The sequence below is a fragment of the Stenella coeruleoalba genome (genome assembly GCF_951394435.1).
Source record: "Stenella coeruleoalba genome assembly, chromosome: 6".
Lineage (NCBI taxonomy): Eukaryota > Metazoa > Chordata > Mammalia > Artiodactyla > Delphinidae > Stenella > Stenella coeruleoalba.
The window spans coordinates 116,526,812-116,540,928 of NC_137151.1; the positions used below are offsets into that span (position 1 = coordinate 116,526,812).

General features: G+C 43.5%; 1 protein-coding gene across 7 annotated transcripts in view; it reads right to left on the reverse strand.

The window, feature by feature from the left end:
- COL4A4 (collagen type IV alpha 4 chain) overlaps positions 1-14,117 on the reverse strand; it is a 138,670-nt gene that overhangs the window by 34,875 nt on the left and 89,678 nt on the right. For 6 of the 7 annotated variants that reach the window (XM_079925439.1, XM_079925434.1, XM_079925438.1 and 3 more), the window contains 9 exons: positions 13,240-13,347; positions 12,555-12,773; positions 10,542-10,703; positions 9,325-9,495; positions 8,163-8,306; positions 5,708-5,815; positions 4,156-4,337; positions 3,239-3,302; positions 568-642 (listed from right to left, as the gene is read on the reverse strand). In XM_079925439.1, coding sequence (XP_079781565.1) covers positions 568-642; positions 3,239-3,302; positions 4,156-4,337; positions 5,708-5,815; positions 8,163-8,306; positions 9,325-9,495; positions 10,542-10,703; positions 12,555-12,773; positions 13,240-13,347 — 1,233 coding nt within the window. The remainder of the gene's footprint in view (positions 1-567; positions 643-3,238; positions 3,303-4,155; positions 4,338-5,707; positions 5,816-8,162; positions 8,307-9,324; positions 9,496-10,541; positions 10,704-12,554; positions 12,774-13,239; positions 13,348-14,117) is intronic. The other variant, XM_079925437.1, reaches the window with a different exon arrangement.

Below are 14,117 nucleotides of genomic sequence, written 5' to 3' on the forward strand. Positions count from 1 at the left end.
CTCAGGGCATTCACCTATGCTTTTCTTTTTTCTTTGGCCACACCGTGAGGCTTGTGGGATCTTAGTTCCTTGACCAGGGATCGAACCCGTGCACCCTGCAGGGAAGTGCAGAGTCCTAACCACTGGACCCCCAGGGAAGTCCCTCGCCTATGCTTTTCTGAGTAGGAAAGAAAGGGCTGGAATGACAACCTGCAGCTGCAGTCAGTGGAGTGGTTATTGTTAATGTATCATTTTTAGTTATAGATTTGCAAAACAGTCCAAATTGTAATTGCTTGCAATAATCATTTTTGACCTTGCCAAAATCTGGGCATGCCTAGGGAAGCGTGTTGTTAACATCCTAGGTCATGGGAGCCATGGTGGAGAAAAGATGGTGAGTTGCTGGTGTATAACCCTGGTGTCCTCCTAGGCCAGTGCTTATACATAATCCTTCTGATAGGTATCTTAATGAGCGAAGGGAGAATATAATACTGATACAACCATTGCCAGCTAGGAAGATAAAGTAATTGCACTATTTTTCAAACCAAACTTACTCTTTTTTGTTTTAATAAGAAAAGTATGTAGCTATACCTGGATATCCAGGGCTACCTGGCTCACCCTTTGGACCAGGTAGGCCAAACTGACTTGCAGGTTCCCCTTTGTATCCTGTAAGTGATAAAATGCACATAACATTATTTAAGAGAGTTTAATTTTGTTCATACGAGTGACTTAATAACTTTCATGATACTTCCCTTTATAGTCTATCCTCAATATTCCAAGAGAGGATTTTTGAAACAATGCTTTTTTTTTTCTTACATAAGAACAAATAGAAACATAGATGCAAGCTGTGATTTAAACACACACACACACACACTATTTTATAGTTCAAAACGGTCATAAGAAACTATAGATCTTAATAAGTTTAAATTTTTAAATTTTCTAAAATAATTTCAAATTTAGGGATCTATTTAAGAAATTACTTGGCATTTAGTATCCTTATATTGTTTTTTAGAAACAGAAAGCAGAAACTGTCACTGTTTCAGCTGCTGCAATCACATTTCAAGCTCTCTTCAAGGAAGCTCAACTCGGTGTCCTTGTAAAAAACCGAAATCACAAGTCATCTTACTGATGACTTCACAAGAGATGGCACTTTGGAGGCCATTGTAGGCAGTTGTAGGCCATTGTAGGCAGTGACCCCTACAGTCCCACAGAGCTGTTCCACACTGCTGCTGCATCCTTCCAGACACAAGGACTTACATTATAGCTGGGAGCCAATTACAAATGGAGGACTCAAAATGGTATGGTAGGGAAGGGCAAGAAATTGATGGGATTACAAGAGAAGAGAGCTAATTAGGCATGTTTTAAAGCACCTACACACGAACACCCCTTTTAAGGGGTCCCACCCACACCTATGGTAGGTTCTCTTCCACCTGACCCTACTCATAATTGTGGTTAATTGTTTGAAGGGTATGAATCTGGTCCATCCCAGGTCAGCCAGTCTTTCCTTTAGGAATTGTAATAAAACGTAAGAATTTGAGGCCCTTGCCTATTGAGGCAGAAATCAAAAGCATTTTCACGATGTCCTAATATAGAGCATGATCAAGTGCAATCCAAACACATCCAGAAAGGATACTGAATAGAGAGTGATAAAGCCAATTGGTAGGCAGGTAAGTAAAAAACAGACCACGGAGAAAAGTCTCAAGAGAAAAATCCATGGATTTCCCAAGGGCTAGGTTCCTTCAGACTATGGTCCTGCAGAACTGTCTTATCTGTGGGCTCCACGAGACAGCTTTTACTCCAAGTACCTTCATTGCATTTTGTTTCCTTGCAAACATGGCCAAATACAAGTAGGAAGGAAACAAGAAGAAATAGGTTTGTTCTTTGAGAGAGGCAAAGGGTCTATAATAAATGGATAGATGAGTAGAAGAGGACTGAGTTCTGAACACTGACTGAAGCTATAAAATGTCAAAATAAAATATGAAAACTTCCCTATTTGTAACTATTTCTAAAGAGAAGATCTAAGTTATTCTTTCTGAATACATACATGTTCACAGTTCACTTTTTCTTACAGCAATTATCATGTTATTTATGGAGTGTCTCTCAAAGCGTAAAGCATGTTTCACTGGTAGTAAGGGAGAAGATTTTTAGGTGGTTCACTAATTACTGTTTCTGATTTTAAAGTTATTTATTTTAATCTGTATTAAAATAAAATATAACTGTACCACAAGCCTGTGAATTCACAGATAGTGAGATTAAGGTTAAAAAGGTGAATCATTTTAAAGTAGATTTAAAGAAAAATATTAACCCAATGGTACACAAAAATAGTAAAAAATATTAAAGCTTTTGTGTAAACGCTGCAATTTAAGATACCCTGGATTTGTTTGTTTTGTTTGTCTGGATAAAGGGTTAACGAAACCTCTCTTTCTCTGAGGACATTCTTTCCCTTGGGTTAACTTCCTGTTCCTATTTCTCTGGAAACCTGATAAAGGCAGAATGTAAGTTGTGTTACAAGGCAATACTGTCTTTGGCCCAAATTAAACTAAGGCCTGTGAGGCCAAATCCAGCCTGCAGCCTGTTGCAAAGAAAGTTTTATTGGAACACAGCTACAGCCCTTTGTTTGCATACTGTCTACGGCTGCTTTCATGCTGTGTGTGCTTTCATGCACAGCTGTTATAGCAGAGACCACACAGCTGAAGATATTTATGATCTGGCCCTTTGAGAAAAACACATTTGCTGACCCTTGGCTTATGGTAAAAATAACTCAACTGTAGATTATGTGTGGCCCAGGAATTCTTAGCTGAACTATTAGCACTTGGTGGGAAGTCATGGCTTTGGCCTTCTCTGTGTACCGTGACTCTTGTAACTGGGTCGCCAAAAGCTGTACCTATGGAGTCCTTAGAAGAGATACTGGCTCCTGTGGGGCACGGGGCCATGGACCACCAGTGCGCATCTGTCTCCTGGCACCTGAGCTGTCATTTATAGAGCTGCAGTCACTAGGACAGCTGAGAGTACTCCCACCAAGGAGGAAATTATGCTATGCCTGCAAGCATGCTGTTTTCTATATGGTACCCTTAGATCTGAATGACAAATATAGATGATTTAGGTCTTGTTTTGACTACCTCGTAGAGTCTAAAAAGAACTCTTTGAATGTTGCAGTTTGTTTGATCTACTTTACTTTTCATGCCAGAGGTACCTGCTCACAATGCTACAAATACCCAGGACTATGAGCTTGATGGATGGTTGCTGTATCTCCAAACCATACCTTTAGGTCCTCTTGTACCATCGATTCCTGAAAGTCCAGGGGGCCCTGGAGAACCTGGCTCACCCTGATAGTTTAATGAAACAGAAATAAGATTGTAATTGAATTTCAAATACAAATGACACATGCTTGACATGATCCAGTTATAATTTTCTAGAACTAACTTGGTTTTTATAATTTGCAGTGGTAAAGAAAATTGGAAATGCATTGCAAGCATACTACTACATGCATCTAGGTTTTAAAAGTTGACGAAACTCTTCCAGAATTAGTGATACCAAAAGGGGGCATCCAAATCCCAATACTTGATTGCAAAAGAGTAATTGCATCACATCACTTGAACTTTAAGTTTTGAATGAACAAATTGATACGAAATAAACTGTTATAATTTATACCCAAAACCTGAAAAATCTATTTTATTCCAAAAGATGGGTAGCAAAGTATATTATACATTTTCCAGAAATTATGATGTAGGCTACTGCATTTGTACTTCCTGGGTTCTCAAGGGGTATTTTGCTTATGATTGTAAAGATAAAGTATATTTACAGCAAAATCTATGATGTCTGCAATTGGATAGGAAAGCTTAGTAACCAGAATTTGGGTCATTTTTCAGATGACACTTTGTGCTGGTAAACCAACAGTCCTCAGGCAAGTCTCTATGGAGCTGTTTAAACAAGGCTGGGGGTAGAATGTGGAGTAAGTGACTTGATCATTTATGTCACCGGAACCAGGCATAAGCACTGGCCAGAATTACAGTTACATCATGGCCTTCTAGAAGTTTCCATTCTTCCCTTGACCAGCTCCTTACATTCTAAAAGCCAGTGAAGGGCTGTGATGTACACTGGCAAAGTAAGATGACTTACGGGCATCCCAAGGAAGAAAGGTTTTATTATTTCTTTCCTTCCAAAACAGCAGTTGCTTACCTGGTCACCTGGAAATCCCGGAAAGCCAATGAGCCCTCTCAGCCCTGGTGAGCCTGGAGGGCCTGGGGGTCCAGGGAAGCCTGGCTGCCCTTTCCTCCCGGGCTCCCCTCTGTGAAATCCAGGTGGTCCACAGCTTCCTGGCTCTCCTTTCTTCCCTTGTATCCCAGGATGGCCTTTATCACCTGATGGGGTTAGAAGTGTTACAGACCTCTTGGAGGAAATCTCTTGAACTTTAAGGAATAGTTAAACTATCGTGACAGGCGATAGTTAGGCTGTGGGTCTTGGTCCTACTTATAGGAGACAAAGCCATCTCCCAGGAACTGGGAGTCCTAATTAATTCCTGCCCTAAGCTGCATCACAACGGGTTTCTGGCTTCCGCGACCTCACTGTAAAAGGAGCTGCCCAGGGCTTCCCTGGTGGCGCAGTGGTTGAGAGTCTGCCTGCCGATGCAGGGGACACGGGTTCGTGCCCCGGTCTGGGAGGATCCCACGTGCCGCGGAGCGGCTGGGCCCGTGAGCCATGGCCGCTGAGCCTGCGCGTCCGGAGCCTGTGCTCCGCAACGGGAGAGGCCACAACAGTGAGAGGCCTGCGTACCGCAAAAAAAAAAAAAAAAAAAAGGAGCTGCCCATGAAGAGACTCAAGGCTACCCCGGGGGGAGTGAGCAGCATCACTTGCTTTATTTTGTTTTGGTTTTTTTGCGGTACGCGGGCCTCTCACTGTTGTGGCCTCTCCCTTTGCGGAGCACAGGCTCCGGATGCGCAGGCTCAGTGGCCATGGCTCACGGGCCCAGCCACTCCGCGGCATGTGGGATCCTCCCGGACCAGGGCACGAACCCGCGTCCCCTGCATCGGCAGGCGGACTCTCAACCACTGCGTCACCAGGGAAGCCCACTTGCTTTATTTTAACATGTTCATTTTACAAATGAGGAAGGACTTAACCAGAGGACTTAAAACATTTGTTCCCTAACTCGTTAAGGAGAGGGCCAACAAAAGAACCCAGGTCCCATTCAAATTAAGTCTAAACTGGGAAAAGAAAACACAAATGTGGTTGTCAAAATCCTTGCTCTGGGGTGTTTTTGAGGACCAGCAGCACAGGCAGCGAGGGGCTTGTTAGAAAGTCAGAGGCAGACCTGCCCCAGACCTGCTGATTGAGCATCTGCGTTTTAACAAGGGCCCCAAGGGATGCACACTGAAGGTTGAATAGCACCCACTGAAATGATTTGGAGAGTCATTGTGCTACTCATTTTAAGATCAGCCAGCAAAACCAGGAATACTTTAAACGTGGTACCAGTATTTCATGTATCTGTCTGGACTGATTCAAGTTTGGAATATCCAAATCTATAAACACATATGAACTACAGCTAAGTTCTAGCATGGAAAGAAAAGTACCATGAGGTTCTTTAGTGTATGTTTTTATTTTTATCTAAAGAATGACCTTTCCTAATCTCCGAATTACCGTTTTTTTGGGAAAGTTGTCTAATATGCATGCTTGTTTGAATGACCTGTAAAGAAGTCAACTTATTTGATATGGTTAAAAAAACATAAGCATTTACCTTCTTCTCCTGGGAATCCACCATCTCCAGGAGGTCCAGGTTCCCCGGTTTCCCCCTTTTTCAAAATAATATCCATTTCTCCTTCATATCCTGGGGGTCCTCTTGCTCCTTTAGATATTAATTTTATAAGAGCAAAACAAAAGGAAGCACCACACACGTGATTATTCTGTTACAGCTCCTCACGCCCAGTTTGCAAATCCCCATTTAACCTGCCAAACTGTATGTATGTTCATAGATTGCACAGTATCAACATTGTTGATTGACTTCCTAAAGGAAGGGCCATGCCTTTTACATTCCTTTCCCAACTTGTCCAGCAAAGGGGACTGGTGTACACTGAGGGCTCAGTGAATGTTTGCTAAATTCAACCAAACTCGTCTCAGAGTCTTCAGTAAAAAGAGACAGGCTTGAAAAGTTCCAGGTCTAAAATACATCTGTGTTACATATATAAAATGGAATATTACTCAGCCATTAAAAAGAATGAAATAACGCCATTTTGCAGCAATATGGATGGACCTAGAGATCATACAAAGCAAGGTTAAGTCAGAAAGAGAAAGAAAAATACCATATGATAATCACTTATATGTGGATTCTAAAATACAAGACAAATGAATGTATCTATGAAATAGAAACAGACTCACAAACAGAGAGAACAGACCTGCAGTTGCCAAGGGGAAAGAGTAGTGGGGGAGGGAAGGACTGGGAGGTTGGGATTAGCAGATGCAAACTGATGTATATAGAATGGATAAACAGCGGGGTCCTACCATATAGCACAGGGAACTATATTCAATATCCTGTGATAAAGCACAATGGAAAAGAATATGAAAAAGAATGTGTGTATAACTGAGTCACTTTTGCTGTAGAGCAGAAATGAACACAACATTATAAATCAACTATATTTCAATAAAATTTTTTAAAACTACATCTCTTTATCCTGTAAATTGTGAATTGTCCATCTCATATTTTCCAGTTCCTTATCTTCCCCTTCCTAACCAGCCTCCAATATTTTCCTTACATTAAAAGAACAGACACTTAACTTGGTTCTCCACATAGAGAATTCTAAGAGGTAGGGAAGGTATACAATATTTCTCCTGATTTCTGCAAACACTATCCAGTTGTAGATGTGGGCTGGAGTTGGCTCATCTCAGCTTGATGAGAGCCACTTAGTAACAAGTCAAGAATTTTGTAAACTAGTTGTTAAACCATTGGTAGTTTTAAATCAGTCATGTTGAGCGTATTTATGGTGGGAGTATTTACACCCTGGCAATCAGCAAACTGTAGTGCAGTAATCAGGGCATTTTTTTAAAACTTTATTTTAGAGAGCCAGCTTACCAGAACATCACTGGCATTAACCCAATTTTAAATATTTTTAGTGGGATAATTATATAGAAGCACAATAGCACAGCAAACATCACTTATCTAAGCTAACGGAGAATGACTCTGATTCCTCGATTCTACATAAATAATTTACAGGCTAGTAAAACAAAAAATAATAGAATCAATCAACTAAAAGTAATTTGAATTAAATATGAGGCTATTTTCCCAAAGGGCTTTAAAGACAAAAACCTTGTTTCTAGAAATTGTCAAGCATTCATTCTTAACACTAGAAATGAAATCTTACCTTCACTCACCACAGCCTCATGGCTAAGAGATCAAAGTAAATATTTAACAGGGATGGGCACAGAACATTGACACCAGTGGTCTTGAAACTTTTTTTAAAAATAGTAATGGAAACTTTTCTTTAAATGAAGCTTGGGAGAGATGCAATTCGTGGCCCAGATGAAAGCGGACTCATTTAGTTCAGCGGTCAGCAGACTACAGCCCACAGGCCAAATCCCACCTGCTGCCAGTTTTTATACAATCCATGAGCTGTGAATGGCTTTCACACGTTTAAATCATTGGGGGAGGGGACTCAAAATAAGAATAATACTTTATGACATGTGAAATTAAGTGAAGTTCAAGTTTCAGTGCCCATAAATAAAATGTTCCCAGAACACAGCTATGTTTGTTTGTCTACGTGTTGTCTCAGGCTGCTTTTGTGCTACAAATGCTGAGTTGTGTAATTTCGACAGAGACCATGTGGCCTTAACAAAAAAACTGTTTTTTTCATTTAAAAAAATTGAAGGAGGGTTTGGGGACCAGGAGTCCTGCCTGCACCCCCTTCCCAAAAGGTGAGAAGGTTTTCTGAAACCCAAAAGCTCTAAGTCAAAGCCCTTGTTAATTTTTTTCTATTAATAGAGCAATTCATTTGCCATAGTTATATGGGATAAGATTGGGAGGAAACAAAAGGAAATACATTTTGTTTAAAATCCTAAAACAAACATCATAGATTCAAAAGGCAGGAGAATCCAAGCTGCAGGATAGTTCCATTTTATTTTTTCAGGGATCATACTTACAGGTTCTGGTCAAACACTAAAAACAATCTATGCTGCATCGCTGTGCCATTAGCTGCGTTTACCTTTGTCACCTTTCACTCCTCGGTCTCCCAGGGAGCCGGGCCAACCCTGTTCTCCGTGTTCTCCCTTTCTGCCAGGGTGTCCGTCCGGGCCAGGTTTTCCTCTCTCTCCCGGAAAACCCAGGAAGCCGGGTAGCCCCTGGGGTCCTGAGGAGTAACATGAATTTTTAGGGAAAAGTTTTATAGGCTAGTACGGTTCCTAGATCTGTGTTCCTTGCCGTCCACGTGGAGAAGCGAACTCCCCCTAACTCTGAGCTTGTGCTGAAGGGAACAGTCACTACCAGCCTCCCGCCTGTAAGAGACAATCTGTCCCATCCAAGTCTCAGTTTTCCCCCCCACAGATCTGAACTGCAGGCCTTTATGCTTCTGAGTCCAGATCCCACAAAGCTTTAAGAGAACTGGGCTTCCCTGGTGGCGCAGTGGTTGAGAGTCCACCTGCCAACGCAGGGGACACGGGTTCGAGCCCTGGTCCGGGAGGATCCCACATGCTGCGGAGCGGCTGGGCCCGTGTGCCATGGCTGCTGAGCCTGCGCTCTGGAGCCTGTGCTCCGCAGTGGGAAGCCACAGCAATGAGAAGCCTGCACACCACAATGAAGGGCAGTCCCCACTCTCCGCAACTAGGGAGGGCCCGCATGCAGCAACAGGGACCCAATGCAGCCAAAAATAAATAAATAAAATAAATAAATTTTAAAAAGAAAGAAGCAGAAGTTCAAACATGTTGGTCTGGGCCTTGGCACACAGGTAGTGCCTAAAAAAAAAAAATAGAGAACTGGGTATTGGGCAGGGAGGGAGGGAGGGGGAGGGAGGGAGGAGGGAGGGAGGGAGGGTAGAGGGAGGGGCCCATCCAAAGTGGAAGCACATCAGCCCTGACCTCCCCCCTCCATCAGTACCACCCAGTCCTCCGGGCAGAAGTGTGTGTAGGTTCTGTGGACCTAACCCCTCCCCCCAACACTCCCGTTTACCTAAACCAGAACACTCTGCCCCTGGAAATCACAATACAGAAGACAAGAAGAAGGGAGAAGTCACACAGGAAAGGACCAAGTCAGGCTAATATACCAGTAAACTCCACAGTATGGTCACCTGTAATTATCTTCACCTGGCAGTGGATTTCAGATTTATAAAATGGCGAGTGGGGGGGGGGGAATAATGGAAAAGCAATACCCACCCTTTGGGCCTGGAAGACCAGGTAGCGCATCATCCCCACTGGGGCCTGGGACTCCCGGGGGCCCTGGGGGTCCATCTGCCCCTGGCCGTCCTGGGACTCCGGGGAGGCCCTTCATTCCAGCGGGTCCAGGAGGCCCCATGTCCCCTTGTTGTCCTTTCCAACCTGGGGCACCTGTGACAAACCGCAGTGACAACAGTGGAGGAAGACTGAGAACTGGCTTCACACACGGGCAGGAAAAAAATCCATGGTAGCTTAAATTGTGTATCTGTGGCCAAGTAAACAATATTTATCAGCTAAAATCCCAGTAGCCACTCTCCATCAGTCTAAGTATATATTTTTCCGGCTGCTATAAAAAGAAAGGCAGATTGCTTGAATAAATATTTCCCAGTTGAGATGCATTAGAAAGTCTTTTAAAATGGAAAGTGGATAAGGGTAAAGAATTTATATTTACTCTTGGGTGGGGAGAGGGTGGGAACTAATAGGAGAAAACATTCCAGGTGCTTCTTAAAGCTACAGCCGAGTGAATTTTGGTCAAGCTGTTCACTTTGTAATGAGAGAATTACAGGAATCACCAACGTCATCTAGAATTACTGGTGATAAAAAACAAAGCTGTAGTGGCAGGGTTTGCTCCAATCTCGTTTTGATCCTTTGAGAGGGGGTATTCTTGGATGTGGATAAACACAGCAGAATTGAAATAACAGGTGACAATCTGGATGGTGAAATAAAGATCATATTGGAAACAGCCCCCCAGCACCTTGTGTTGAGAGACACTTTCTCATGGGTCTCTTTGATGTCTTGCTGGGTATTCCAAGAACAGAGGGTCCTGACCCATCCTCACTCGGGCTATTTCTCAAGGTTGTGTTGGCAGCGAGCAGTCTGACAGATATAGTGCCTCCCCCAGTAAGAAAAGCAAGCTGTCTTGCAGGTTAATGTATAGCTGTTGTATCTCAGGCTCAGAAACTGCAACCCACCATGTGTGCGGCATCCACTAGCCCCTCTTATATCACCCCAGAGACACTTGGGTGACACAAGGAAATGACACAAACCAACATGAAACTCCTGCTACTTGCAGTGCCATAAATAATCAAATCCTTTGTTTCTGACCCAAGAATCTTGCTTCTGCCAGCAGCCGTAAAAGAGCAACAGGTGAGCTTATTCCTCTGTAAGTAGGGTAAACCCCACACCTGTCACAGTTCTTGACACCTGCCGACACTTACCTGGACTTCCTGGAGCTCCAGGGAGCCCTGGTGGCCCTGGTCTCCCTGGAGCGCCTCTTTCACAGGAATGGCCGGGTGGACCTGGGATCCCTGGAAACCCAGCACTTCCCTCTCTCCCTTTGGGACCTTTGAGACCCGGGAATCCGGGCATGCCAGCTGGCCCTGAAATGATACAGTTCATCTGTGACACTGAGGGCATAACACTACATAGACGGCCTACAGTGGTATTCATGTATATCAATACTGGAGGTAAACATTTTGATCCCGGCTCTGGGCTCCAATGAGTTAAGCCTCTGAATGGATTTTCTTATCATAGATGATAGTGAGCTCCAAGTGCATTGCTAAGAGAATTACTTGATAAGGTTATGTAGACAATGTAGAAGTTGCTTATGCAAATTAAAAATCCATGCAGTTCTTCCTGATTTCCATTAGCCTCTAACATTGCGGCAGGCTTTACCCCAAACCACCACAATGCTTGCACGCCCAGTTTGTACTGTCTGAATTTGCATTCTGTAAACGATTTCATCATTCCAACTCTCAAAATTTGTATTTGTTGGAAAGATAGCATCATGATCTTCAGGGGGAAAAAAGTCTTCCATAATTCTACACCCTAACCTAAAAATCTATTTTATTGTTTAATGTTTTCATTGTATTTTGGTTCATATGTTTGCATTTTTAAAATAGTAATCCCAGTGCACTTTCATTTGTTGGGTTATTTCATATTGCATGTTAATATGCAAATGTTTTCCATTTTATTGTAATCTTTGCAAATATAATTTTAATTGTTAATAGCTGAATAGTATTCCTTTGAGTGTGGTGTGTGAGTATGTGTATGTACGTATTACTTAGCCCTCTTTACTGTTTTCAATTGTTCCTCTACTGTGAATAATACTGCAACAGTATTTTCGTACTAACCATCTCCTGTTGAATTCTTCCCTTAAATACATTTCACAAGTGAGATAGTGGGATTACTGGGACAAAATTATTTTCATTGACTCACATAATGTATTATCTTGTTACGTTCCAATTAAATGGGTTTTTGTATATGAAAGCTTCTGACTTACAAACTATTGGATAAGCTCTCTGAGGACCAAGAATGTGGCTTATTTCCCCGCCTTCCATTTTCCCTGTACTATTGTACTATCATGGGTACCTAATAAACACTGGCCCATCCATCATTAGAAAAGAACCAGAACACTGTTTGTAAAAGTCTGATCTGGGGTCCACTTTTCGTCACCATCCCCCAGGGGTTGAAATTCAGACTGGACTGCTGGGCTCCACCCAGTTCTGATGTCATGAATCACAATTTCCTAGATTGGGGCCCAGAAGACGGTGATGTTAATGACCCCCAGCTCTACCCCTGTTTTTTGGGGGGCGTGGTATTTTTAAGTACATGAAAATCTGAAAACCTCTGCTGGGGATCCTGAAGAATCCATAACGATTTCAGAAAAGGATGTGACTCAGTGCCAGGGCCATCTCCCCATCTTAAGTTTCACTGCCCTGCCTGCTACCCCTGCTGGAATGAAAGTCCCTCTATCCTTTCACCTGTCCAAAGAACACAGCGTCTGCCAGGACTCAGCTCGTGCCTAGCTCTCCCCCAGAGCTTTCCTTTGAATGCCAGCCCACCCTGCTTTGCCCCACGGAGCTGCTCTTCTCTGACAGCCTGTCCTGCCCTCCTTCAGCCTGGCAATGGCAGTGGGCTGATCTCCCTGCCCCTCGGAGCTAACATACTGTCCTGGAGTCCAAAGCAGGCAGATGTCCGGTAGCTGCTGAATCAAACTGAACAGACTGAGCCACGGTGAGCTGGGTGTGAAAACCACCAATAAAATGCAAAGGCAACACTGCGGATGCAGGTTATTAGAAATGTAACCAATGCCCATGTATGAAGGAAGATGCTTGACTGAAAATTTTAAATTCTAGATTTTTAAGGCAAGATAGTCTAGACACTCTTCAGGGACCTGTTTCAGAACTGAGCTGGCTTTATGGACCACAGGAAGAGCACAGCCCTCATACCTGCAGCCCCTGGTCGTCCAGGATCACCTCTGAGTCCTTTTGACCCTGGTACTCCTAAAAGACCCCTCTTTCCTGGGGGTCCTGGGTAGCCAATAGCAGAGTCTCCCGGAGGTCCCTTCTGACCATTCACTCCAGGTGAACCTGGAGAGCCTGGGGGCCCGACAGGGGAGGACCCCTTTTCACCTCCAAAACCTGGATCTCCCATATCACCATGAAAACCTATTGAACAAAAAATTGTTTAAATTGTTACATGTACAGATATAGAACCAACACACATATAAGACTACTACTTTGATAAAAACACATTGTTTTAAGATACAGGGATACCTACTAAAATTAGGAGTAACTTAAGAGGCAATATTGTTTTTTGCCACCTTTTGTCAGAAAATGAATTGTAACTCCGTGTTTCCTATAAGCCAATGACGTTTCCCTAATTGCTTTCGCTTACCAGCAAAGAGTCTGTCTAGACTGAGCAGTTCCTACAACATAATATAATAGTCTATAACTCATGCTCCAGGTTTAAGGAGCCCTGAGACATCACGAAAGTATCATAACCTAGAAGTTATCGAAACATAGCTAAGAGCCTACTATATCAAGAAAAACCATTCTCCCACCATCTAGGGATCCCTGGGCCATTTGCTGACTAAGATCATGAGACATTCCTAAATGAAAAGCCCTTATTTACCAGGTGGACCACGTATTTCTGAGATTCCTGGTTTGCCACGTTGACCCTTTTCCCCATCCAGACACCTCAACCCAGGAGCTCCCCGACGACCTGGAAATCCCTTTGGACCTAAACAAAAACAACAAAACACAGACACAATAAAATCAAATGAGGACAAAATAAGATGATTTTTAAAATAAAATCTATGTTAAGTCTTTCTTAGGGTATTTCTACTTTATGGAAGTATAGGTGGTGCCTAGCCTGGTTTTTATAAGTCTTGTGCTCCAAATAAGCTTTTCATAGAGATTGTGTTAAGGTACTTTCTCAGAAGCCATACCATAAAGAATTCTTTCTGAAAGCCTTTGGGACATACACCACCATTCAGATGAATCTTTTGATACCTTCCCATGCTGAGTCTCAAACACAAATATGTGAGGATACCCTTCCTTGTAAGAGGACAGAGGTGGTGGCCAGTGTGTGGCTTGATGAGAAAGCACCAGAATAAAGACCAAGTCTGTTTCCCTGCATCTTACTGCATTTGCCCTTAAATGAAGTACAGGCAAAAAGCACCTGCAAGTGCTTCCCTGGTGGCGCAGTGGTTGAGAGTCCGCCTGTCGATGCAGGGGACGCAGGTTCGTGCCCCGGTCCGGGGAGATCCCACATGCCGCGGAGCAGCTGGGCCCGTGAGCCATGGCCGCTGAGCCTGTGCTCCGCAACGAGAGAGGCCGCAGCAGTGAGAGGCCCGTGTACCGCAAAATAAATAAATAAATAAATAACGAGCACATTTGGGCTTCCCAGGTGGCGCAGTGGTTGAGAGTCCACCTGCCAATGCAGGGGACACGGGTTCGTGCCCCAGTCCGGGAGGATCCCACATGCCGCGGAGCAGCGGGGCCCGTGAG